General features: G+C 39.5%; 1 protein-coding gene across 3 annotated transcripts in view; it reads right to left on the bottom strand.

The window, feature by feature from the left end:
- Positions 1-25,733, bottom strand: part of dyrk1b (dual-specificity tyrosine-(Y)-phosphorylation regulated kinase 1B) — a 91,009-nt gene that overhangs the window by 22,587 nt on the left and 42,689 nt on the right. For 2 of the 3 annotated variants that reach the window (XR_005992214.1, XM_041793274.1), the window contains exons 1-2: positions 24,878-25,371; positions 22,587-23,922 (exon numbers count right to left, since the gene is read on the bottom strand). The exons of the other annotated variant lie outside the window; for it this stretch is intronic. Coding sequence is in view for 1 of the 2 variants with exons in the window: in XM_041793274.1 (XP_041649208.1) it covers positions 22,587-22,692 (106 nt within the window). In the remaining variant the exon portion in view is untranslated. Of the gene's footprint in view, positions 1-22,586; positions 23,923-24,877; positions 25,372-25,733 lie in introns of those variants that run through there. 3 annotated transcript variants of the gene reach the window in all.

Here is a 25,733-nt window from a genome sequence, read left to right as displayed (position 1 = left end):
GATGCCAGTGTTGTGCAATTTATGCAGTGTGCTGAAGATTTATGCCATTTCTTTGTTCAGTAAAAAACAAAACAATTCCACATATTTAAAGACATTTACTTTTTGATATTTTAAAAAATTCCAGCCAATCTCTGCTTGATTGATTCCTTCCTCTCTTGCACATAAGTTCTGCAGTTTATTTTTGACACAATTGACCATTTAAATAACAGATCCCGTCATATTTTAACATCTAAGGGCTGAGGGATACTGGAATAAGTGGAATAGTGAAATCCTTTTTTCCCCATATAAGTACAGTAAGTGTCATGGGCAGCTAATGTTCAAATATAACACGTAATTTTTTTTTTATTTTGGACTTTACATCAATGTTTTTCACTATTCGCGCAAAGAAATGTTATTCATAATACTGTTTGATACTGTGACGGTAATCTTAAGTGTGATTAGTCAGCTATAGCTGCTTTCAACCCATGAATCCATAACAAATGAAGCATTTTATCAATCTGTCCATTATCTATACCGTTTATCCCGTCGAGGGTCACGGTAGGCCTGGAGCCGATCCCTGTCGTCTTTGGTTAAGAGGCGGAGTTACACCTTGGACTGGTCACCAGCCAACGAGCCACGCTCACACTCACTCCTACGGGTGATTTAGGGTCACCGATTAACCTAAAGAGCTAGAGAACCTTAAGAGAACCCAGGCATGCACGGGAGAACATGGAAACTCCACATAGGACAGGACGGCCCCATCTGACAGGGATTACAACCAGGATCCTTACAGTGAGGTGATCGTTAACCACTGAACCACCGCGCTGACACATGATCCATTTTATTTTCCTCCAAATGATCAATCCTGTCTCAATGCTTCTAAGCTGAATAAATGTACCATATGGATCATTTTTCTTTAAAAATGCCAAATCAGAGTCACAGTAGCAGAATTACAGATGCACCAATCATAAAAAAATCAGAGTGTATGCTGATACTGATGTTTTTTTCATTTCTTTTTTAACTTAATACATCAAAACTGCCTCTAATGATGACCATGAAAACAGGTCAGTTAGTCCTACAGGTCACATCCTCTGCCCTGTGAAGCAGCTGCTGATAAATGCCAGCCTAAAAAACTAAACTGATACAAGAGAACAACATCAGCTACCCTGTCAGTTAATGTCCACACTGTTGGCAGAACACTGATGTTTGTTTAAAAGGCCAGAAAGTGATGCATCTGTGCATCCCTAACCAGAGGGATAAACTCTAACATGACTCTAGTTAAACTAAACCATATTTAAACAACACCCACCAATAAAAACAGAAGCCCTAAACACTTGTTAAAGGGCAGTTTTTCCATTCTTAATTAACCAAGGACAAACACTCCCTTACACTGCCTGAATTGCACAAAAAACATTGGCAGCATTTCTGTAAACTGAGGTTGTTAATTGTTCTCTACTATTGAACACCACGTGATTAAAAATGATCAAATCTCGATTGTTGTAAAGACTAAAAAGTACAGAAACTTGATGGCCCTCAGTCATGTTTTTTTCGCAAATAAGCAAGAGCACCGGCTTAATTTCACAAATATGTTGGCAATATTTAGAGCAGAGAGAGCTAGAGATGATTACAGGAAGGAAACCACTAGTTAAGAAAAAGGATGAAACAACCTCAGAGTTATGGTTTAAAGGAGTCCACGCACAATGCAAAATAACACCAATTCTGCAGAATCAACAAGTAATAGTGATCAATAATCAGGATCTTAATATCAACAGAAATAACTGTGATTCTTCTGCCTTGATGGAGCAGCCCTGAGGTCTGAGAAGTAACCGAAATGATGACAATGTTTAATTCTTTATGTCATGTGTTTCAGCTAGGGATGCACAATATTAGATTTTTGCTAATATCCAATATTAACAAAATTATTTTAGCTGATACTGATTTTTAAAATGAGGTTCAGCCCTAAAACTTAAGTCTTTAAAAAGCAAAATAACAGATGTCATTCCTTCAAACAGACGTTAAAGTGGGAAGGATGATCAGCTGATGTAGACTAAAACTTAAATAATTTATTTGTTCATACAGTCAATATTTACAGATGATACAGTCTGATTTTTATGGAAATAATAGTGGTTGTAAATGTCTGCAGAAATATTCACACCAGCCGACACCAACACTGTACCGATAATACCGTGCATCCCTGTTTCGGCACCCTGCAGTCTCTTATTTATATCAATAAATTTTATTTTAAAAAAAGCACTGAGGTTTGAAAAACTAAGTCTTTTAAAAAACAAACAAACAAACAAATGCTTAGGGGAGGAAAGAATCCATGAGAACTTCAAGAAAACTCCTGCACACGGTCTCAACCAGCGCTTTTTAAAGATTTTACCAGTCACACCTTTTAAACCCACAGCAGAAGGCTTCGTGACCCACTTTTGGGTCCAGACCCACCAGGTGAGAACAACTGGTCTAAACTACACATAAACATTGGCCAGGTTTGTGTTCAGTGACTTTGTCTGTGTATTTGTGAAATTTTGACATTTTGCAGGGATTTGCCTGTAATTTTTGATGATTTAAAGAATGAAGTGGGTTTCTAGATCCTCTGCTTTTAATTCTGTGGCATCAATGAGGGTTCAGTATTGACTGAAGCTTACCGATAGTGTTAATGCTCCTTACTTTAAATATATCACTAAATATTTCCCTTTTTAACACTAAAGATTCCAAATGGATCATCTTGTGTTGAAAAAGTCTATAAGCCCTGTTTTTTGCTCTTTAATCAACATGACTACATCAGTATAAATGATTGTTTCACTCCATATCTGTTTGAAAACACACTGACGTATCTAAATGTTTCCTGGCATTACCACCACCTATCAGACACTCTGAGTGTCAACCACAGACATTGTGCTGTGATAGTTTGAATATTTGCTAAAACACTGTCTGAGTCGGTCCCTGTGTATCCGTGTGGCGTTTGTGTGCGGCGTGATGAGGTGCAGGATGTAATCCAATCAGCGTCAGAGGGCCCGGTGCTCTGGGTCCTGGCCTGCTTACAGATATGACACTGCTGGAGAGAGAGAATATCTGCCTAGTACTGAAAAATCTGCGCCGTCTCTTTAAGAGAGCGAGAGGCACTCACAGCACTTCCTCAGTCTGGCATCCCCCTTCTTACGCCGCCATTGGTCGGGGCCCCCTCTTCCTCTGTCAGCTGATTCGCTGCTGGTATCTAAGGGCTGGCTGGCCAGCGCTCTATAAATAAACCCGGTGCTGTCTCAGCAACCAGCCTACAATACTCATTAGCTGCTCCTCTCTCTCCTCTTCCGCCTCTCCGCCGCTCAGCAAGTCGCTCCAATCGCAGGCCGGCCTCCAGCAGCAGCAGCCTGACACACTCTCCCCTAGCAACCCGAGCCTCCCCACCAGCCAGCCGCTCCCTCCTCCTCCTCCTCCCCCACCTCGCCTTCATCATGCTTCCTGCTCCTCAGACCTCAGCTCTCCCCCATCCATCCAACCAACCATCCCTCCATCCATCCATCAAAAACACATAGGTCGTCAAAATGTGCAGTATTTTTACTACATGTGGGTTTTTAAAATCCTACATTCTGTTATTTCTCATAAAAATGCAAAACTCACATTTATGTCTCCTATAAACCGACGAGGTGATGACGTCAAAACTGCACAAAAACATTGGCAATGTTTCTGTGCATGATCAAAGCACAAATGAGCAACCTGCAAGAGTTTGTTGGCAACTTTTGGACTTCTATTTTGTTGCTGTCGTATCAAACAAATGTTGACATTGCTTGATTTTGACCAGAAATGCATTGAATTTTAAAGCCCAGTACTAGAAGAATGCTAGTAAATATGAATGCAGAGAAACATTAAAGTACAAAATTACAACAAAAACACTGGCAACATTTACGTATGGGAATGAGTACAATGTTTAAGGCAATTCAGAAGATATGTAAGAGTTTGCTGGCAACTTTAGTCTCTGCCTTTTTCCACTCTAGTGTTACTGTTGTAGCAACACAAGGTTTAGATTTCTTGTTTTTGTTTTTGCTAGAGTTGAATTTAAAATTATGGAATAATAAGAATAAAGTTTGATTGCAGAGAAGCCTCTGATTACACACTACTATGATAATATTTAATCAATCATTGGCAACACCTCTGTAGGAATGAGGGCAGTGTTTTAAGTAATTTGGGAAATGTATGTGTCTGTCTGCAAATTAGTTTGTTACAATAAAAAAATCATCCAATATGAAATATCAAAGACTTTTATTTTTGTTGCCATGCATCAAAATCGTTCCATTTGGACTAGATTTGCATGAAAATCTAAAATAAGGATAATGTGAGAACACTGGTGGAGACAAATGCAGACAAGCCTTTAACAACAGAATTGTAAAAAAAAGCATTGAAAACACTTCTGTACAAGCATGGATCCAATGCTTTTTCTTTTGCTACTGAGACAAAGTGAAAGCGATTGTTAGCAATCTCTGGCCACCTAGGACTTCTTTTTTGTTGCTGAGGTTTAAGAAAGTGTTGCTATTGATTTTTGATAGAATTGCTTTTCAATTTTTAAGCCTTTGACTGGGAGAACACTATATAAGTGCAGAGAAACCTTAAATCATAATGTCTTAAAAACACTGGCACCATTTATGTATGGTTGGCCTCGTCGCCAATGTCATATTTTAAGGTTTTCAGAAAAACAAGGCGACAGGAATCAGCAGCGTTAGTAGAGTAGAGTTAGGCAGAAATCACAATTTGGCCAAATTATGACTTAGGTAATTACACCATGATGCTAATGGTATGGAAATGGAGAGGTTGTTTTTGTGAAATTTAGACCAGAGGTTCCCAAACTTTTCAGCCCGCAACCCCTAAAATAATGGTGACGAAGACCGGGGACCTCCACTGTCCTGAAGACTGGTTGTGGCATAGCTGGACACAGCCATGCACATCTAAGAACCATCGTATGCAGGAGTTTATAACATTGCTTGGATTTCAGCATAAATTTCAACAAATAACCAAAAAACAAAATGTTTTTGTTTTTAATTGAACTATTTTATGCATTTATTTCACAGAAGTGTGCAAAATATACAATTTAAAACCATTTAAAAATACTCTCTGTTTATTGGAAGGCATCTCGCGACCCCAACTAAGTGTCTCGGGACCCCACTGAGTGGGGGTCGCAAGATGGTCCCGACCCCCAGTTTATGGAACCACTGACAATATGCAGGAGCTTGTTGGCAACTTTTGTTTGTTAAAAAAAAAAGAAACTAACAAATATTTAATACCTAGGACCTCGATCTTTACTGTCCTGGCATTAAAATAATTTGAGTTTTACTAGAATTTCATCAGACGTGCAGATGGCCTAGCGGTCTAAGGCGCTACCGTGTACACAGGCGTCCTGTGTTCGAATCCGGCCTGTGGCCCTTTGCCTCATGTCTCTCCCCACTGTCCTCCTCTATCAAATAAAGGCATGAAAAGCCCCAAAATAAATCTAATAATAATAATAATACTGGTACTGTGAGCACACAATTAGTTATAAATGCAGAGAAACCTTTCATTGCATCTTCTAACAAAACAACCTTTTTGTACACAAACAGTGTTTTCATGCATTCTGCAGGAATGCTCAGATGCACCCATTTAACATAGTTATCTCAGGATGTCAGCAGTTTTTAACACATCTAACTGACTGATTTAGAGTAGGGACTTACCAGGTAGAAGATGTGAACTGTTAGTCTTAATCTCAGCTGTTTTGTTGGTCAACATGACAGGAGATATTGGCATTTTGTAAGGATTACACCAAAAGATTACATATCTACAATGTAAACAATATGCAGGAGTTTGTTTGGTATTTTAGCTGCCTTGGAATCCTGTTGCTGTGCTATCAGACAAGTGTTGAGATGCTTCTTTTTGTTTGGCTTTAAATATCCAATGATGGTTGTGTAAGAACAGTCAGATATTAATGCAGAGTAACCTTTGACTACACTCTAATTTTATAATGTTAAAATTGAATATTAAAAATATTGAAAAACAAGTTATTGCCAATGTTTTGTGATGATGTACAGGATGTTTTCTGCTTTTTTGTTTGTTGTCTGACATTAAAATAATCAGATTTTGACCAGAATCATGGAAAGAGTTCAGATTCTGGTATCAGCTGTAACTCTGATCTCTTGATGTGATGGATTCATCTTTTTTCCTCAGCACTTCTCTGATGGAATAGGTGTAGTTTTTAAAGCTCTGGTACGTTTTTATAACACCTATCAATAAATAATCCAGATCAAACCGTTTTAGATCATGTAGTTAAAAAGAATCTAGGTTATGAACCATTTCTATGGTCTTTATTCTCCTTCATCCACTCTTTTCTTCACCATGCTTCCCTCTCTCCTCCAGTCTTCAAACATATATGCTCCATCCATCCATAATTCATCCATCCTACATCTTTACATCCACATGAGATCCAAATTCCCTCCATCATCTTTCCCTTTTCCATTCTTAGACCACATCTCTCCTCCATCATTCCATCCTATATCCATGTATCCTTCCAGCATCCCTCCATCAGCACATCCACAAACTTCATCATGCATTCACTCCTGTGGAACTGAAGCTAACGTTTAAGTCAGTTTATGATTACTGGATAATAGTTTGGTTGCTGTCATGTCTTCTTTGTTTCTGCACAATACTCACAGGTTATTTAGTGTAACAGTGAAATACGGTACACTGAAACTTTACTTCCTGCTCTACATGTTGATTAATGATGTTAGACCAACAGCACACTGGATTATCTTCTGTTTACAGACATGAGGGCAGTTTAGACCCATTTTAATTCTCTGAATGCACACATAAGATGCACAAACACCCCTCTTCTTTTTCAATATTCCACTTGGCTCTGGAGAAAAGTTGTGTCTATGTTTGCCACCATGTTTGTGAACTGTAAAAGTAGGCAACACCTTGTTCCCAACATGCTTGCTCTCATTGGCTGATGTGGGGAAGCCATCTGAGAATCTAAAATCTACAATTCCAGATTGGCATGCTCAGACTCAATCAGCAGCAGTAAAATAATTGTACTGAGACATCTGAGGACAACAAGCCTTAAAACAGGCCTGACCCTAACCTTAAACTGTTGGGGGGCCAAGAATCATCTGCAGAAAAACAACCAGACACACTCACACCTACGGGCAATTTAGAGCCACCAATTAACCTAACAGGCATGTTTTTGGACTGTGGGGGGAAGCAAGAGAGAACCCACATATGCACAAGGACACAGAAAGACCCTGTTTATGTGACTGGGATTCAAACCAGGAACCTTCCTGCTGAATCATCAACACTAACCACTGCACCAGCGTGCAGCCCTACTGCAAGTCCGTAGACAAATACTGTACACCAGTACTCCATCTACTAGAGTGAGCATGTAAGGATGGGCATCATGGCTGAGTTTCTGGTTGTACAGAACATGCAAACTTCTTATTCTGGTTTCATTATTTAGACAAAGCCTTACACTGCTAAGAACTAACCTCAGTGTGATTCCTGGACTACACCAATGCAGATCTGCACACAAATGACCCAGGGGTAATTTCATCAATTAAAACTATGAGTAAAAATGTTTGTCAACAGCGTTTTTTTTCCATGACAAAAACTAGACTAAGACTATCAAAAATAGATCTGTGATGACTAAAACTAGACTAAAATGTAATGTAGTTTTCGTCGGACATTCAAAATCTATGATATTTCTCCACAGTGAGTAACTCTGTAAAAAAATGATACATCTGTATCTATTCTGCCTCTCAGCTGTAGAAAGCAGGGACCCCAGGTTTAGTAGAGTGCAGAGAACACACTACCATGATTTGGTACCAGATTTACACAAGAGAATACATGCTTGGACCTAAAGTAAAGACTAAAATGTGAGAACTTTTCATGGACTAAAACTAAACTAAAACTAAAAAAGGATAGAAATGACTTAAATGTGACTCGAACTAAAAGACATTTAATTTAAAGACTAAAACTGAGACTAAAATTAAAAATGGCCACCAAAATAACACTGAAAAGACCCCAAACCTGCTCACTGTTAGCACCATTTTTATATGAAGAACCATGACGAGCACATCCACATCCAGAAGACTGAACAAGGACACCGGATCATGTGAAAACACAGTGAATGAAAAAAAATCCAATATCTCATGGAGACTAAGTTCAAGATCTGATAAGTCAAAAACCTGAATTCAGCTAAAATATTACTTAAACTTTTCTAACACAATACCAGACTTCATTAAAGCAAGGGAGCAAATGAGCAACAAGGCTGTGACTAAACAAGTCTACTAAAGGTTTAAAGTGAATTTATGTGACTACATTCATTCAGAATACTTAAAGCTCCAGCTAACATAAACTCTGTTTGTTTAAAGTTTGAAGGCTCAAAAGATAAAATATTTCAGTAAATTAAAACAGGCTTGAGTCGAGACAAGGATCCTAAAGTCCTGTTTAAGGTGTGATTTCTTCAAACCATGGTTAGACAGATATTACCTAACAATGGTGTCACAATGCCCTCTGATTGGTAAGATAGTAGTGCTGATTTTTAGTCTGATTCCCCTGTCAGACTCAAGTCAGCAAACACCCAAAAATCTGATGGTTCTGAAGAATCTGTGAAGACTCTCCTATGGTGTGAAGGGTGTTAGGACTGGTTTTACCTCTGCAATCTGCTTGGAAAACAATCAGACTCCAACTTCAAATCAAAACTACTGGCTATAGGATAGACGGATGGATGGATGGATGGATGGATGTTTTAAGGTTACTGATCAAACCTCTGGTCAAAGTTTAATCTTTGCTTTTCAGTAAAATATCTGTAAAGCTGCTTAGTTCATTAACATGCTTATTAACATTTATAGCATGTTAGATGGTGAAATGGTGAATGGACTTGAGCTTGCATTGAACTTTCTAGTCTTCTGACGACTCAAAGTGCTGTAATATCAATTTTAGCAAATCCCATTCAATCGCATTCATATACATTTACCAATAGCAGTATGAGCTTGGAATCGAACCCCCGACCTTGGTGAGATGACTGACTCTACCTACTGAGCCACAGTTGTTAGTATTATGATTTCAGCACAAAGCTCCCACTATCAGCGTGGCTGAAACTCTGGGGATTTATTTTCTCATCCCATTTTTGTTCCTTTGCATCCTGTCACATGGACTTCCATAGGGAAGTGGTTTGATTATGTTTGAACATTTTTATCATCAGAATACCACTCAATATTCTTAACAATGCCAGCTGCCCAATCACCAAAGCTGAACAAGGACACCGGATCATCAACCCACGTCCACTCCTGGCTGTAATGAAGAGACTCACCCAGTGACCCACTGAAGGAAAATCCCGGCAGTTCCTCTTACTCCATCTCTACGACGGTTACCAAGCTTAACAGTAACTTTACTCGCCTATTTCACTGTCAACACAGGAGGAAATTAACAATATCATACACATGTAGAGAATAAAAAACCTAGTTGTCAATAATCAGAACTTGGAGCAAATAACATCATCAAAAACAGTAATTCTTCATCATTTCAACCACAACAAGCAGAAAACACGGCCATGAAAATGTCAAAAAAAAATCACAGAATCACATTAGAGTAATATTAGTGTCATAATTGAACAGGAATTTTTTACTTTGTCAAAAATATAACAGTTATGACTTGTTTCACACCACAGTGATGAACACAGAAGCCCTAGGTATTCCACAATGGATGAATATTTGGAAACAAAAGTGAACGAATAAGTTGTCCATAAAGGAACACTGTCAATGTTTTGGGGCAATTTAGGAAGTGTAAAACTTTTCCTGCAGTGTTGAAATATCTATTCCACCCATACATATCTGTTTTATACTATATGCGCTTTTATTTGAAGCTTCACTACTTTTTATTTGTTTGGATATTTGCACTAAAACGTCCACATTGATTAATTCATACTGACTAAGCATGTGTCATTGATTTTTGAGTTAAGATTTTACATTATCTCAAATATTTGCAAGTTCTTAAAACCAGAGAAACCCTATATTTTTACAGTAAACAGCTCTGTTACACCAGAAACTTCATCAAAAATGACCACATAAGGAAGTGAGACTTGTTAGAAGAAGTTTATGTTCCAATGAACCCAATGACCCCTAGTATTGGGACAGAAGGTGGGATAAAATAACTCCCATAATTCCCTGCTACCCTCAACAACATCTTCTGTTTTTGTTTTGATTGAGAGCACCACTTCTGTCCTGTATGTTTATGTTAAACTGACTGATGAGATCAAAATATCAATGATCAGGATTTGGAGCATGTAAGGTTTGTCAGAGAACCTAAATTCTTGTTAACTGTGTCTAAAACAATATACAGACACAAAAATATCAAAAACTCTTTCTGAATTATGTATAAATATGCCATCACTCACTGGCCACTTCATTAGGTACACCTGCTCATTATCAGTAATACGCAATCAGCCAATCACATGGCAGAATCGAATGCATGTATACATGATAAACTGGAAGGCAGGGAGAGCATTAGAATGAGGAAGAAAAACAGAGCAACATTATTGTTATGTAGGGATCCATGTCAGATCCTGTATGATGATGATGCAGGGGAGAGCTCTGCAAATCAAACTACCAGTGACCTTAAACGTCTGATAAACTCTGGGTAAAAGCAGACCTTCAGTATGGTTTCAAGGATGCATAATAGTGGATTTTTGCCGATATCTGATATGCTGATATTTCCAGACTCATTTTAGCCAACACTGATATATAATCACCCTCTTTACAGCCAGGTGTCTCCAGTCAAAGAGAGGCTGAGCCAATCAGAGCTGAGAGAGGAGCGGGTTAAGTAGACAGTCTGGTAGTTTATATTTGGGGCTTCATTCTGAATGTTCAGGGCTCACAGTGTAGCTCCAGACAGCCACCTATACCTGATGATACAGTCGTATAACATGAAGATATCTATGGCCGATATATGATTTATCCTGCTAATATGTGCAGTAAACATCAGCAGAAATTTTCGTATCAGCCACTCCCCCCAATACTACAAAAGTGAGGAGTTATTTCCTCCAAGCAGGAAACAGAACAGTGAAATGTTTAGTCCATCAATATATCAACAATTGAAAGATACTTACTGAGAACAGCAGAGCGATTATCGGTGAGTAGATGGAAGATAACATGCTGTACCAGCTAGAGAAATCAGTAGGGATAGGGGTTTATTGGGATTTTAGCACTCAAGTACACCAGAGGAAACGCTGATTATATGTTTTTTCCTTTTAAAAAGAGAAGCCAACCTATTTTAATGCCAGGCTGCATGATGATGCAGGGGTTAGCGCTGTTGCCTCACAACAGCTTCCTGGTTCGCTTCCTGGTCAGGGCCTTTCTGTGCAGAGTTTACATGTTCTCCCCGTGCATGCAAGGGTGGTCTCTAGGTACTCCGGCTCCCTCACACCACCAAAGAAATGCTCATTACATTAGCTGGTGACTCTAAAATTGGCCGCAGGTGTGAGTATGAGCGTGCTTGGTTGTTTGTCTTTATATTCATTGACTGACGACCTGTGCACAGTGAACCCCGCCTCTCACCCATTGACAGCTGGGATAGGCTCCAGCCCCCTGCGACCCCCAATGGGAGGCAGATAGGGACATTTCTGTTGATATTTATAACCCATACATCAGCTGTTAACATCAGCCCAAATCAGCTGAAAATATTGGCAGTGTATGAAAAATTTTTGGAGACTGCCGCCGGACCCACAGACCTACGTTAGCTTAAATCTTCTTCTTTGTTCACCCTCATTCCTTTATTTTACCTTTACAAGTATCGACAAACCAGAAGTCTGCTACCCATTTTGTGCATCCCCAGTGATGACATGACTGAGGGTTACAAACCGTATAAACATAAAGTAAACATGAAGGCGTAGTGTGAATGGGATTGTCCAAACTTCATTCACTGTCAGCTCCTCCAGACTAAGACAGACTACTCAGAGACAAACTAGCTAGCAGGACCATCTGACTCCATGGAGGGATCTGTCCACCAGTCTGTAGGAACAGACTGGTTCTCAAATGGTGCGGAAGACACACTGGTGTGCCTTCAGGTAAGTTTAGGTGAGCCATCAGGAGCTTTACAAGCAAATGTTAATACTAAAGCTATACAAAAACTACAGATAGGCTTAGAGGCTATTCTCCATAATATGACGAATATGATGAGCCTTGGGCAAAAAAGTCTGAAGCCCCCTGACTTTATTGATACGCTGCTCTTTCCTCAGACATCTGTTCCACTCTTGTTCCAGCCTTATTAGCCGTGGTGTTGTTTTTTCTCTCCGGCTCAACTAAACGCCATCAGCTCACTGAAGCCGTCTCCTTCTACTAAACTTAATGAGAGCAGATCTACAGTCACCAGTTTCATTACTAGCATGCTAATTTCCACTATGGTATCATCAATTAGGGTGGGCTACCAGGGCTACCAGAGATGTACCTGAAGGAAAGGCAACCATATAGTGTTCCATTAATACAAACAGCAATTCAAACAGCATTATAAAGCCTAAAAAACAAGATTTATATCATCAAGAGCTTCAAAAGACATGACAGGGATCAGAAACAAGACATTCATTTACAAAGCCTGGAATAATACCAGTTAAAAAAAATCATTTTGTGGAAATTTGTTCAAGTAAGCATTAAAGTTCATTAAATCACTAAAATTCAGTGAGATATAAAAAAATGTCACCTTGTAAAAATATTAATTTAATACAAAAATGGTTTAAATGAATATAGGAGAGTGAACTTTAGGAAATGAAGTGACCAAAATATTTTGAAAGAGCTGACAGATGAAGAGCCACAGGTTCTCTGGTAGTTTCAAAAGGGAGGGGTCCCAGCGGGGTCTGGATGCCTCATAATGGACTAGACAATCAGACAGGTATTTTGGCCCATTGATGGGCTCATGTTTTTCTATGACATGCATGTTACCATCATCTTTCTATCAAATCCCTTACAGACATCCTTTGCCAGACTGTCTTTGTTATATCCTAACTTTGTTGTCAAATAAAGAGATAGACCATTTATCTTGAGAAAACTATTAGAATTAACTGATCACAGCTAAACAGAATAAACAAATATATTATGGCTGTCTGTTTGCATAGGGCCCATGTACATCATGGACTTTGTGCCAGTTTTACGACCCAGCAAAGACAGCTCCATGACCCACATTTAGGGTCTAAACCACCAGTTGATAACCACTGTTCTAATGATCTTTAAGCTTTATCAACAACAATGAATCCATAATAGCTTATCTTTGAGCTGGCAAGGACGTATGCACAAAAATCAGACTGCATATTCTGTGCAGTGACAATGATGTGCTTCCAAAGGTCACCAGCAGATGGCAGCATTCATTTTATGATTCTACAAATAAATCTACCTTTCAAATTTCAGTTTATCCAGTTGTTAATAACTGAAGGAGGGATTTCATAAGAAAAACACATGGCCCTATAATTGACCCCTGAGGTACACCAAACATTACCAAAAACAAAGGAATAAGACAAAATAAAAAAAATAGGCACAGCTGATTAAATAATCTGATTCAGTAAGGGCAAAACCCTCCAAACACTAACTTGTGCGGAGATGGGCATCAGTAGTTCAGTAGCATTTGTATTAATAGTAAAGTTTACTGACCTCCTTAGAATGCTTCTTAAAAGCAACAAACATTTCACAGTGCTCCTTAGTCTCTACCTGAACAAAGAGTTTAAATGAAAACAGCTCTGTTAAAATGTGCGCAACAAAACAAACTCTGGTTCTTTAAGGTTTGTCTGATACTGGGAGGCAAAGGGAGGAAAAATATCAGCCAAAATTAAGCATTGGATTAGTTCCTAAACTAGTTTGGTTAGTGTTTGCTAGATTTTAATCAAACTATTTCCTGACTCTAGTTCTCCAAAGTACCTGAAGACATAATATTTAGGTATACAATGAATACAAACTTTACATAGAAAACTCATTTTTATGATTAAGACGTGTATTTTGAATGTACATGAAGGCTCCAAAGTGAATCAACAACATCATAGGAAATTATCTACAATCATTAGATTAAAAGGGAACTTTAAAGTTGATGGGGTGCTTCTATTTTAACTGGCGCAGCTATTCTAGAATTTATGGTTTTGGTTTTGCAGATCAGGAAATGCACAGACCAATTGCATGGGAGTTAAACCATCTCACGTGATGCTACTCAGCCAATGAACTGTCTGCATTCAAAGCGGTAAACATTGAACCGCTGCATTCAAACGAGGGACAGACGAGAGGAAGACAGAAAGAGAAAAGATAAGAAAGGAAATTATACGTTCCACTTTTACTTCTGTTTTGTGTTGCTTTGTTTAAATAAAAACTTGTTTGAAATCAACAGCATTAAAGGAAAATTAATTTTCATATCAGTGCAACAAGTCCCTGAAATCACACCCAAATCCACATATCACACTGACTCAAGTTAGACATCATGATGTTCCGGACCTTTGGTTTAATACATTTTCTCTGACTGGACCTCTTTGAATTTTAGTTGATCACCCCTGCTTTAAAGGGTGACAAAATCTTCAAAGGATGACATCATCTTAAAGGCAAGGATGAAATGTTTAGAAACTTTAAAGGGTGACAAAAATCTTAAAAGGATGACATCATCTTAAAAGGTAAGGTGACACGTCTTCTAAGTTTTGATGACATCATTTTTAAAGGCAGAGGTTGGAATGTTGGTGAAGCTTGGGATGTTGGGAGTTTTCGCCCTCTGTTTTTGCCAAATAATTGGCCATATTTTGCAGCCTTCTGAAAGTTGGTGGACCTATGGTGGAGTCCCTCGCTCCTCACCAGTTCCACTCACTTTTCCAAAAGTTGCCGACAGAGGACAGTCAACATAAGGGAAAGATTGTTGGTATATCGGTGTTCTAATAATGATAGAGAGATGAAGTAAACCAGGTCCCTGTATTGGTCATAATGGCCGACCGTAGTTCCCAGCGTGTGGCTGGATCACTGGGACACGTGGATATTACGGTGGTGACCATGTTTATCTTATTTCACAGACACTGACTGTATGAGCTGCTCCCATCGCTCTTCGTCTGTCTGAGTTCACATCTTTTTATACCTCGAATGAAACTGAATCTGTGTGTATTTATAAATTAACCTTTGCAAGTATTTTGGTATCACTAACACTTCCTGTGGTGGTTTCACAGAACTGAGCCTCAGCTGCCTTCAAAATAAGAGTCTGAATCAACAGGTATGGTTGATGTACATCCTCGTGCTTACAGAGCTCTCCTTTTAATGATGTGGGGAAATGTGAACCACATTCATGCAGATTTTCACACATTTTTAAATCTGACAATGTCAGACAAAACTGTGCAACACTCAAGCCCTAACATTACGTGAAATTAGGATCATTGTGATACCAAAAACTTCATCTAAGTAAAAACTATGCAATATTGATACCTGCACATACCATGGCAACACAAATCAAAGTCCTGGACACTAAGGAGTGGATAACTTCTTGTTTCTTGGCGAACTCTTGCACACTCTGAATTGCACAAAAACTTTGGCAATTTATCTGTTCAGTGCATCTTCTACTGTGGTCAGACTACATGTTTTGAGCATGATTATAGCCCGATCCTACAGATCTGACTTTTTGAGACCCTAGCACCATGGGCATCAACATTCAAACTCCCACCATCTACAGCAGAGTTGGTCGCTTGATACCAGAAGTACGAGCATGTTTAGGATGTAATAAAACAAAGAGCGTAGTGGTATTTCACTGGTGCATAAACGACACAGTGGCCATCACAACTGACACAAAAATCAAGGTGTTTGACCTCAGTGTTAGGCAGAAGATTGCTTACAATTTAATGGATTCAGCCCCCTTCTAATGAAATAGATATTTAAAGTTCTGGTACTTTTTAGAACTATGGATGATTAAAATAACAGAGGCTGTCATGTTTAAATCCATAAATACCCAAAAGTACTGATCATTTTAAGGCCTTGATGTTCAGATGTCCACTCCCTCTTACAGTAATGTCTCACAGGGTGTGAATTAAAGTGTGGAGGGTTCATGGAGGACACTGGGACATGGACTCAGGATATTTTTAGCACACATAACTGCACACATTAAATCAGCAGTGTGATGGGTCATATTTTTCACAACTTCTTCATTCGTAAGCAAGACATATTTACATGTTTGATTTTGTTATTTCTACGGCACCTACAACGACTTCCAAATCTACTGTACAGCTCAGATGATAAAATGGGCCCATGCTACACAGATTTGATGGTCTTTGAAGAGACTGACATTTAGAGTTGACTTTACAACTCTACACAGCAAAATACAGTGTTGATTTTTCAGTGTTTAACACTTCGTTGTTGATTTAACTCTCAGAATGTAATACTAACTTTTAAAGGGGACATATTTTACCCTTTAAAGACGAGTTTGGTCTCAGAGATTCCCGAAACATGCCTGTGAAGTCTGTTGCTGAAAAAACACTCCAGTATTGGATTTTTGCATGTCTAAAACCCCTCTGTTTCAGCCCTGCTCAGAACAAGCTGTTTCTGTAGCTTTAAATGTCACAGTGCTGTCTGACTCCGCCCCTGACCACACCCCTCTCAGGGAATGGATGTGGCTCTCCTGATGTTACAATATTACTTAGCAGACTTTTAACCAAAGTTAAAGACCTTGTCCAAGGGCCCAAACTGTACTTGGATAATGCACTGACAGGGATTTGAACCATCAATCTCACAGACCAAAGTCAGCAGGGTAATCCACTGAGCTATCCAGCATCTCAGCTGGAATCTGCAAGGAGGATCAGCAGGAGGGCGGAACTTTCATCCAAGTAGGGAGGGCCAACCAAACCTGGGGGCGGTGCTAACTCCTCACATGACATCATGAGGGGAAAATCTGAGAACAGCTTGTTTCAGCACACATTTTCTGAAAGATGGAGAAAGAAAGGGGGGAGGGAATGGATTTTTCTGGTATTTGAGGGGATTGTGAACAGGCCAAGAGCACATATTTTTATTAAAAAAAACCTGAATAAGTGATTTTTGCATAATATGTCCCCTTTAAATCAAAGAAACTGGACAAGCAAGTTTTGGAGAGTTTCATAGACTTTTGGCACATTTTTATCAGGCACATATTTACAATCCACTTGAAAGGGCTTCATGACCCACATTGGCCCTCATACCACCAGTTGAGAACCACTGCTTAAAGGGATTTTCACAGCATAAGGGCAAATAAAAATGGTTCGTCATTTTCATTAAGTCCAGACTCAGATTTTCTTCTTGGGACAAGGCAGGACAAAAATTGTTTCCCTGCTGGACTCAAAAAAAAAAAAAAAAAAACAAAAAAAAAAACATGAGGTACAGCAACAGAACAGCAGCTCACACTTCATTATGCAGCAATCTTTCATGTAACATCCAGCATTTCCACAGCAACTAAAAGCATATCCCATCTGTTACAGTAGACAAGACACATGCCTTAAATATATATATAGCATATTTAGACATTTTTTCAAACAGTTTAGACATTTCAGTGCATAAATTCTGTGTAATGTACCTTTAAATTGATTAATGGAAAGAGGGCTTAAATATGTACTGCAATCACAGGATGTGCAATAATTTTTGGGGGCCAAATAGGAGTCAAAATAACATTTTAATTATAATATTCTGCCATTGAGGTGTTCTGATGTTCTAAATTATCTTTGGTGCAGAAACTTTTAAAAATCAAACTCATCAATCATTTGAATTATGTTTCGATGATCATTTAAATGTTATTCAATTAAAGGGGAGTAATGAGGTAAAATTCATTACTACCAATCATCCTTAAGTCAAAATAAACATCAGATTAATCTCTATGCAGTACAGACTGGTCAGCCCAAACAGGAAAGGATGGATAAAGGTTTCATCCTAACCTCACAGCTACGTGGGTGCTCTTAACGCTGCTCATTATTTCTGGTTAGTAATATTCGCACATGCACCATCACCAGTAAGGATGAGAGCTGCATGTTTGCACCAGCAAGAAGTAGACGGGACATATTCAACCTTTGGCACATTTACCCAAAACAACAAACCTACAACAGAGCACAAACACCCACAGAGCATCATCAGACACTTCTTTGTGTTCAGGGTTATTTTCTTAAGAGTTGAGTTGTTCTTTTCATTGTCCAGACACGCAAACATAAAGTATCCACACCGACATATCAGTACAATAAAATTCAGTCAGGCTGAACAACACGCCCGGCCCGCCTCGTCTCGCCTTGTCCTCACGCTTTGTCCCACTGACACACAATAAACCAGCGTTAACAACAACACCACCACCAGGTCACACCAACATCTGTCATCATGGTATTACACACCCTGTACATTTACTCACATCAGATAAAGCCATTAAACAACAGGCTTTACTGCTCATCAAAGGGTTAAAAAACATACATTAGGCAGGGCTCATACGCCTGCTCCACAGTCAAACTCGAGCACTTCTCAACTCTTTTAAAGGAGCATTTTAAGGCTTTTCAAGCATCTTAAAGCTGTGGTAAAAATAAATTCCTGTTAGTTTTTTTTAATACTAAAAGAGACCATATGGTGGTGGATGTTATTTTTTCACTGTTAAGACTGTTAGCGCTGTCATGTCCAGCCAACGCTCTCAGAAGCAGCACGCTCCCGGGGAGCCAACATCAGGGGGCGTGGTCACGTTCACTCAGACTGACCGCTCTATGTTCAAAAAATGCCAACTTATTTGATTTCTATAAAGCTATATTTCTAGTAAAACAATACAAGAGTCATGGTAACTAAGCAAGCACTTTATCTAATATACAACCACTTTTCAAACGTTGAAAATAAGAGATGAACATTGGATTTCTGAAGATATCCAATATTCTGAAATTTACAAATTCATACAGCCAAAGACAGAAAAATAAATGTAGTTCAGACAGTGCTGCACAGTCACTGTTGTGCAGTGTCAGGCTATGCAATTACATAATCATATATAAGGCTGCAGTAATTATTTTAGTATAAGTAGTCCTGTAAAGGTTTACTAAAATGTCTAAAGAAAGGCATTTTAGTTTAAAATAGTGACACTGCTGACCTCCATAGGAGAACCTTTATTTCTTATTGAGGAAAAACATTTTTTGGGAAAATATGAAGTTATCTTGAAAACAATACAGTAAAAACTTCAGTGTTCTTATTTTTTTTTTCTGCTACACACTTTCAAACTAGCATTCTGTCCAATTTCATAAAAAACTAAGCAAGTAGACTCATAATACCATTCATGTATTATATCAAAATTGCAACCACAAATCTCAAAATTGTCCAGTATAACCACAATCACACATGCTGGAAATGCTGGATGTTACATGAAAGATTGCTGCATAATGAAGTGTGAGCTGCTGTTCTGTTGCTGTACCTCATGTTTAAGGAGGAAACAAGGAGAAAGACTTTAACTGATGTGGGTCTGTTTGTCCTGCCTAAAATGCCACAAAGTATTTGTATTTTTAGTGGATATTTACAGCCAACATAAGGGCTGTGAATATTTTAAATTTTAACATCTGCTTGTATTAATATCTTGTCTATAATATCATGCATCCCTACTGAAAAAAAGCACATCCAAAGTCAAAAACGGTCAAGGATTTCAAGCATCAGTATGACCCATGTAGAAGCTTTCCAACCCAATACTTTAACATGACTGTAAGTGAATCTTAAGTAACCTCAAAGTCCAACTGCAAGCATGGCTGCGGAGAGTGAACGATAAAACATGGAAAAGAAATTTAGACTTTGCAGATAAAACTATGGCTATCAGGTCTTTTACTCCAATCATTTGTCTAAGACCTGATTAATGACATTATCATTGTTGCTTTAACGCTCAATATTACAGAAAAGTAAAAATAAATAAGTAAATGATCACCTCTACTTCTTCAGAGAGGTTTATGGTACAGGAATGAATCCATCAAAAACTGCAGACAAACTAAAACACTGTCTACATTTCCAAGAACTTTGACGATGTTTTTGTAGATAGACTCCTGTAAGGAGTTCACCTGCAACTCTTCTGCAAGCATGGAGACACTCCCCAGGATTGAGTATTCTATTTTTGTAGCTGTGGTATCAGACAGGCGTTCTGATTCTCACCAGAATTATATTAAAGCTCACTATTTTAAAAATCATGACAATGCATGTTAAAACTAATCAGGTAAACTCTGATCCTTAACAAGGAGACTTTAAAAAAAACACCTTTTTGGGTTCAAAGTCACCTGCTTCGACAATCTCAGGACCTGAATGATCGTAACACGTGCAGGACAATAACGGAGTGGCTCAACCTCTCATTCAAAGGCTTGTTAAAGAACATTCCCAACACTTCAAAGTTACAGCTGTTTTCTTATTATCAGAGTTGAAGCGTCTCAAAGCGGACCTGCAGATCTGCTGTGAATGAAACTCCCCTCGCTGATGAAAATTATGAATGAAAGTAGAAGCACGGCGAAATCAGCAGCACACTCACAAACCCTCGTACGGCACACCACAACGACCAAACTTTCTGTCGGAGAGGCTGCACGGGGAGAGTTTCTCTCCAAACGAACAGCTATGAGGAGTTAACATGCACAAACGATAATTGATCAATAAACTGATCAGTAGTGATTGATCAATGTCTGAATTTTTTCATAATACAGCTCTGACCAACATCACTGATCATACGGCTCCATAAGCCAGTCTAGTCAATCATAAACCCTGCGACTGACTAGTGAACAGTCGTCACCCCCCGGCCCATGACAGCTGGGTTTGGCTCCAGCCCCCCCACAGCCCTAAATGGGATGGTGCTGTACTCAATGTGTGGATCATATAAAGCACATTCCCAATTTTTAAAAGTCTTTCCTAAATACTTTGATGACAAAATATTGAAGTTTTCAGATCTTTGGAGGCTAAGAGAGAAATAAAGTTACTGTCAGTATAAACAGTAGAGCCTCACTAAAGACCACCAGAGAAACCCCACATTTTGATGTTGGTCTCCTAAATGAGCATTTTTACCACTTAAATCTGAGACTCAGAAACTTCTGCAGATAATTCTTCTGCCAAGGCCTTCTGAAAACTAAAAACATACCTCCCACCCTCACAGCTGAGCTAATATTGTTAGCAGCTGCTAAGCTAACAATCCATTCTGACATTTTTAATTTACTAAATAAATAAAAGAGCCATAAATATAGAAAAATGTACAATTGAGAAAGTCTTGTCAGGCTTTTTGATAAACACACACACTTCTAAACTATCATTATTCACTGCATTTTCATCGATTATTAAGCAAGTCCAGCTTATAGATTATATCAGAAACACAATGTTGTCCTATATCACACATTATTATCAAATTGTACTGCACTACTCCCATGTACCATACCAAGTGCACATGAATCATACCCAAGACCATGTCTACAGGTGGACCTGGGCCTGGTCTGACTGAAGAATGGTATGCTTTTATTCCCAACTTTAGGGTCAGGTGTGCTCAGGGTCAGTGCTTAAAGTCCACCAAGTAAAAGTTAAAGTACTGGTCTATAAATCTACCAGAGTAAAAAGTGTTTCATTTACTTGAAGTACTGAGAGCTGAGTATCTATTACAGCTGAACAACTTGGGAAATTAGCCACACTGCACAGTACTGCCAGTACACGACTTTTGTAGTTTTTGAAAAGAAAACTCACTGCTGTTCTTTGTTCTTCTTTTAGCAAAGAAATGTCGTCAAGTTCTGATAAAACTGGTGCTTTAGCAGCATCCACGCTAATCTCTTCCACCATAACTGCATCAGCCTCTTGTTGCTGCTTGCTTATGTCACAACTCCGCCGCGCCCAAAAGTACTGCCCCTCGTCAATGATTAGTCCTGTCACTTTCTAACCGGGCCCAAACGGTTCAGACGGGAGCTTTGCAAGATGGATTCACCAGTGAGACACACGGAAACGGGTGTATCCATCTGCTTTGCAAGTTTAAGTATAAATTGCATATCTTCTTTAATCACATTGGTAAATTTTCTGATTTGTTAAGCTTAAGGCCTTGGAGCAATCGTCATGAAAACTAGGGCTTAATAATTTGAAAACAACATAATTTAATGCAGTTGTTTTGGCTCATATTGCAGGAGGACATAATGTGATTTATCTAAATTTAGATTATTTGCCCAGCCTTAGTAGCTGAGGAGATGTGCAGTGAAATCTGTCTTTTTTTAATTTAGATATTTCAGAACAAAAATTTGACATATTGTACCTTTAAACTAAAAACTGTCTGTTACTTCCTCAGTTCTATCACTTCTATTTGATACTCTTTAATACAACATGGTCATTACTGTTGCTTTAGTTATAAACATGACCACCTCTGATTATGATTCTGGCTTTAATCCCAGTCCGGATCAGGATCTTTGTAATCCAGGCATCCACAAGAGTCAGAAACTTCACCATGACCCATTAAACCAGCGAGTTCATACCATGTCACATCCACTCAGACACAGCATCATCTCCAAAAACATCCACACCTCATCGCTGATGCACTCTAATACAGTGTGATCAATCACACCTAAGTGTGGAGGCAGACTCACACACACCTGTGGCTGCTCTGTGATGAAACTAAGACAGCAGTGTTGTGTTGTGTTTGTGTGTACTGACTCTTGTTCTTGCGCAGCAGGGCCGTGCTGATCCAGGGTTCTGATTGGACCATCCTGCACGCAGGCACAGGCTTGTCCTCCACGGATGCTGATGACGTGATCACCATGGAAACGCTTGGCGATGGTTCGGTTCCAGCAGGGAAACTGTGTCAGTCAGAGCTGCAGGTTACTGTCATCAGACGCACGTTCGATTCCCAGAGTCTACGCTTTTACATCCAACTCAAATCGACCAATCTTGAACAGGTGGGAAACCAAATCGACCAATCAAAAGGCACCGTCTTCTCTGGCTTGATTTTTTTTGTGACTGTGGTTTCTAAGGCAACCGACTGGTGTACAGGCAGCTTGTCGTCTTTCTGAAGTAAAAATATAAAGGATGTAATCTCTGCTTTGTGTGATATAGATCTCTACATATATACTCTGTTTTCTCTGGGGTTATAGAATATTTGGTTAATCACGTTTTAGCTTTTTCTTACGTTGGCAGTTTCATGCATTCTTTTTGTGCTGGAGACTCTCCAGATCGCTGGTGGCTGATATTAAACTAGTTAAATTAAACCTTTACTAACACAAGTGGCACTCTACTAGCTTATTATTATGGTTTCACTTAGTCCAGAGCACGTTTACCACGGCTCGTAGCTCTTCAGACATCTTAATCGTGTTTCCAGTAGGTTTACTCACGTCCAAAGAAGTTCATCCAAAGTTTATCTCACACTTTAACCCGGTGTAAGTCCAGTCCGTGCTAACCAGGCTTGCCCAGCATGCTGCCAAGGTGGGCTGAGCGTGGTAGAGTGACAGCTGGGGGTGGAGGGGAGTTGGGTTTCCAGCTGCCTGCTTTTACCCCATCCCTCCCGCTAAAAATAGCTCCGATTACTGGTGCTTTCTGAGGGGGGACTCTTGGGTGGACGGAGCAGGCCAAGCAGTGTTATCAGTCCGATTAATCCGCACACAAACACGCACGATGGCAATGTCACAAAGCCTGAGCAGCTGGAGCTCCACGCAGACTCTGCTCCCCTTCACCCAGCCACGGGGTGAAAAGGAGCCCCGTTACACAGGCAGACGCCGCTGTAATCCCACATACGCCGTACACAGCGTCAGCGTGACATACCTGCACTCACAGGTACACAGCAGAGTCCAAGCAGCTCCAGAGAAAGTTCCTCTAACAGCATAGAGAGTTCCTCTGACAGCAAATAAATCCACAGTCACAAATAGGTAGTCTGTAGTTAAACTTTAGATCCAGCGTCCACAGCTACATGCACTCTCAACACCGGCCTGCACTGTAGGGCTGGGCGATATGGATCAATAATCATATTTTTTAGTGATATATTTATCTGGGTTTTTTTCTGCAAAGAAAGAACAAAAACAAAGTCAAGTCAAATCCACAGGGGCCAAAAGTCACAAAGGTAGCTGGACAATCAGTACGTTTACATGCACAGTAAGTCAGGAGCTTAGACTGGACTAATTTCTTTTTCTAAGTGTACAGGCAATGAAGCAAAATCCATTTATTGATGCAAGTATGCCTGACTCCACTGCACTAGGGGGCGACATTCCCCCTTGATAGGAAATTAGGATCTGTAACTAGACTGTTTTCTTCTCCCAGTGTGCAAGCAATGGGGTTAAAATTGATTTATTGGTGCCAAGTATTTCAATTCCTTTTCATCTAGTGGACCTTCTTCTGGTTGAAGTTGCAAGTCAAACGCTGTATACAGAAACAATCTTACAGCTCTTACAGGCCTGTATTTTTGGTGCAAACACGATGCATGTTATGCCTCATATCTTGCAGTGATATCCAAAGGAAGATGACAGCATGACTTCTGCTTTACTTAGCATTTACGCTCATTGATTTCCAGGTTGAAACCCGGCGTGGAGGTCAGGGGACAAGCTTGGAAAGCCCAGTCTAGTGTGGCTGTATAAATGCAGGAGTCAGTCTACACCCCATTTAAATTATTTAGGCATCTTAGTTGGAAAAAGACTTTGAGAAATATGATTTGATACAATTTCAGCTGCACTAACCTGTTTACATGAATATTAAATGTCCATATTAAGCTGATCTAGTCTAGCGTAGCAATTTGATCCTAACTACATGTAAATGTACTGAGTGTCAGCATGTACAGTAAAAATGCCTTTAAATTAACAATCTGTTTGTGTTCCTTAAATCAAACAATATCAATAAAACAGTAATAGGTTCAAACATGTTATCTTGTGGTCACTGTAAAAGGTATTTTCACTGAGCATTAGCCCTGGCACATATTTGTTGAAATCAGCATTAACATATGGGTATAATCAATGTTATCTTACCCTAGATCTGCTTTGAAATATATCGATATAGTTTAAACTTCGATATATTGCCCAGCCCTACTGCATTGTACTCCCAAACTTGGCTCCTCAGTTGGCCACAGCTCGGTCCAGGAGCAGCACACCTCTCAGGTAATCTCTCTTAAAGTTCAATCCCAAACATTAGTGTGAAGTGCGCTGAATGTGAAGTGAAGTGAAGCCAAACTTGTCGAAGTAAAGATCCACAGAAGTTCCTGAGCTGGCTGTCAGACGCGCCTCTTCTTCTTCGCTCTGTTCCTCTCGCTAACTCTTCTTCTCCTTCTTTTCGCGCTCTTTCCTCCCTCGAACTCCTTGTATCCTTCTTTTCTCGTCCTTCTTTAAACTCGGGGAGATTTGTTTTAAAGTCCTTCAAGATGGAAACCTTCACAAGGGCGATTTGAGCTCATGTTTCTCGCCCGTTTCTCTCCGTGCTTTCTTCTCGGTCAGACGGAATCTGTGCTGCTCCCACACGGCTCCCCCACCCTGACACACGGACCGTACCATCTCCGCGGAGCGGCGGGGGGAAGCAGACTGAACCACAACTACAGAAACCAGGCCACATAAACACACCGGACCAAAACACAACAACAGCGGGATTTATCATCAAACACAGCTTACATCCGGACAAACTTCAGGGAACTTTCTTCGCTTTTGGAGTGAGTTAGCCGTACAGTGACCTTCTATCTGACCGCGGTGGTCCGGTCCGAGCAGACCTCTCCTGCCTGTCCATTTATAGTAACAGCAGGATATATATACTGGAACTTTATATACACGCATGCACACAACCTTTGCTTTAACTTTCAATACAAGTTTATAGATAAAATTCACTTTGTTATAAACT

Source organism: Cheilinus undulatus, linkage group 8 (genome assembly GCF_018320785.1).
Source record: "Cheilinus undulatus linkage group 8, ASM1832078v1, whole genome shotgun sequence".
NCBI classification, from domain to species: Eukaryota; Metazoa; Chordata; class Actinopteri; order Labriformes; family Labridae; genus Cheilinus; species Cheilinus undulatus.
This window is presented reverse-complemented; position numbering and strand designations above follow the sequence as displayed.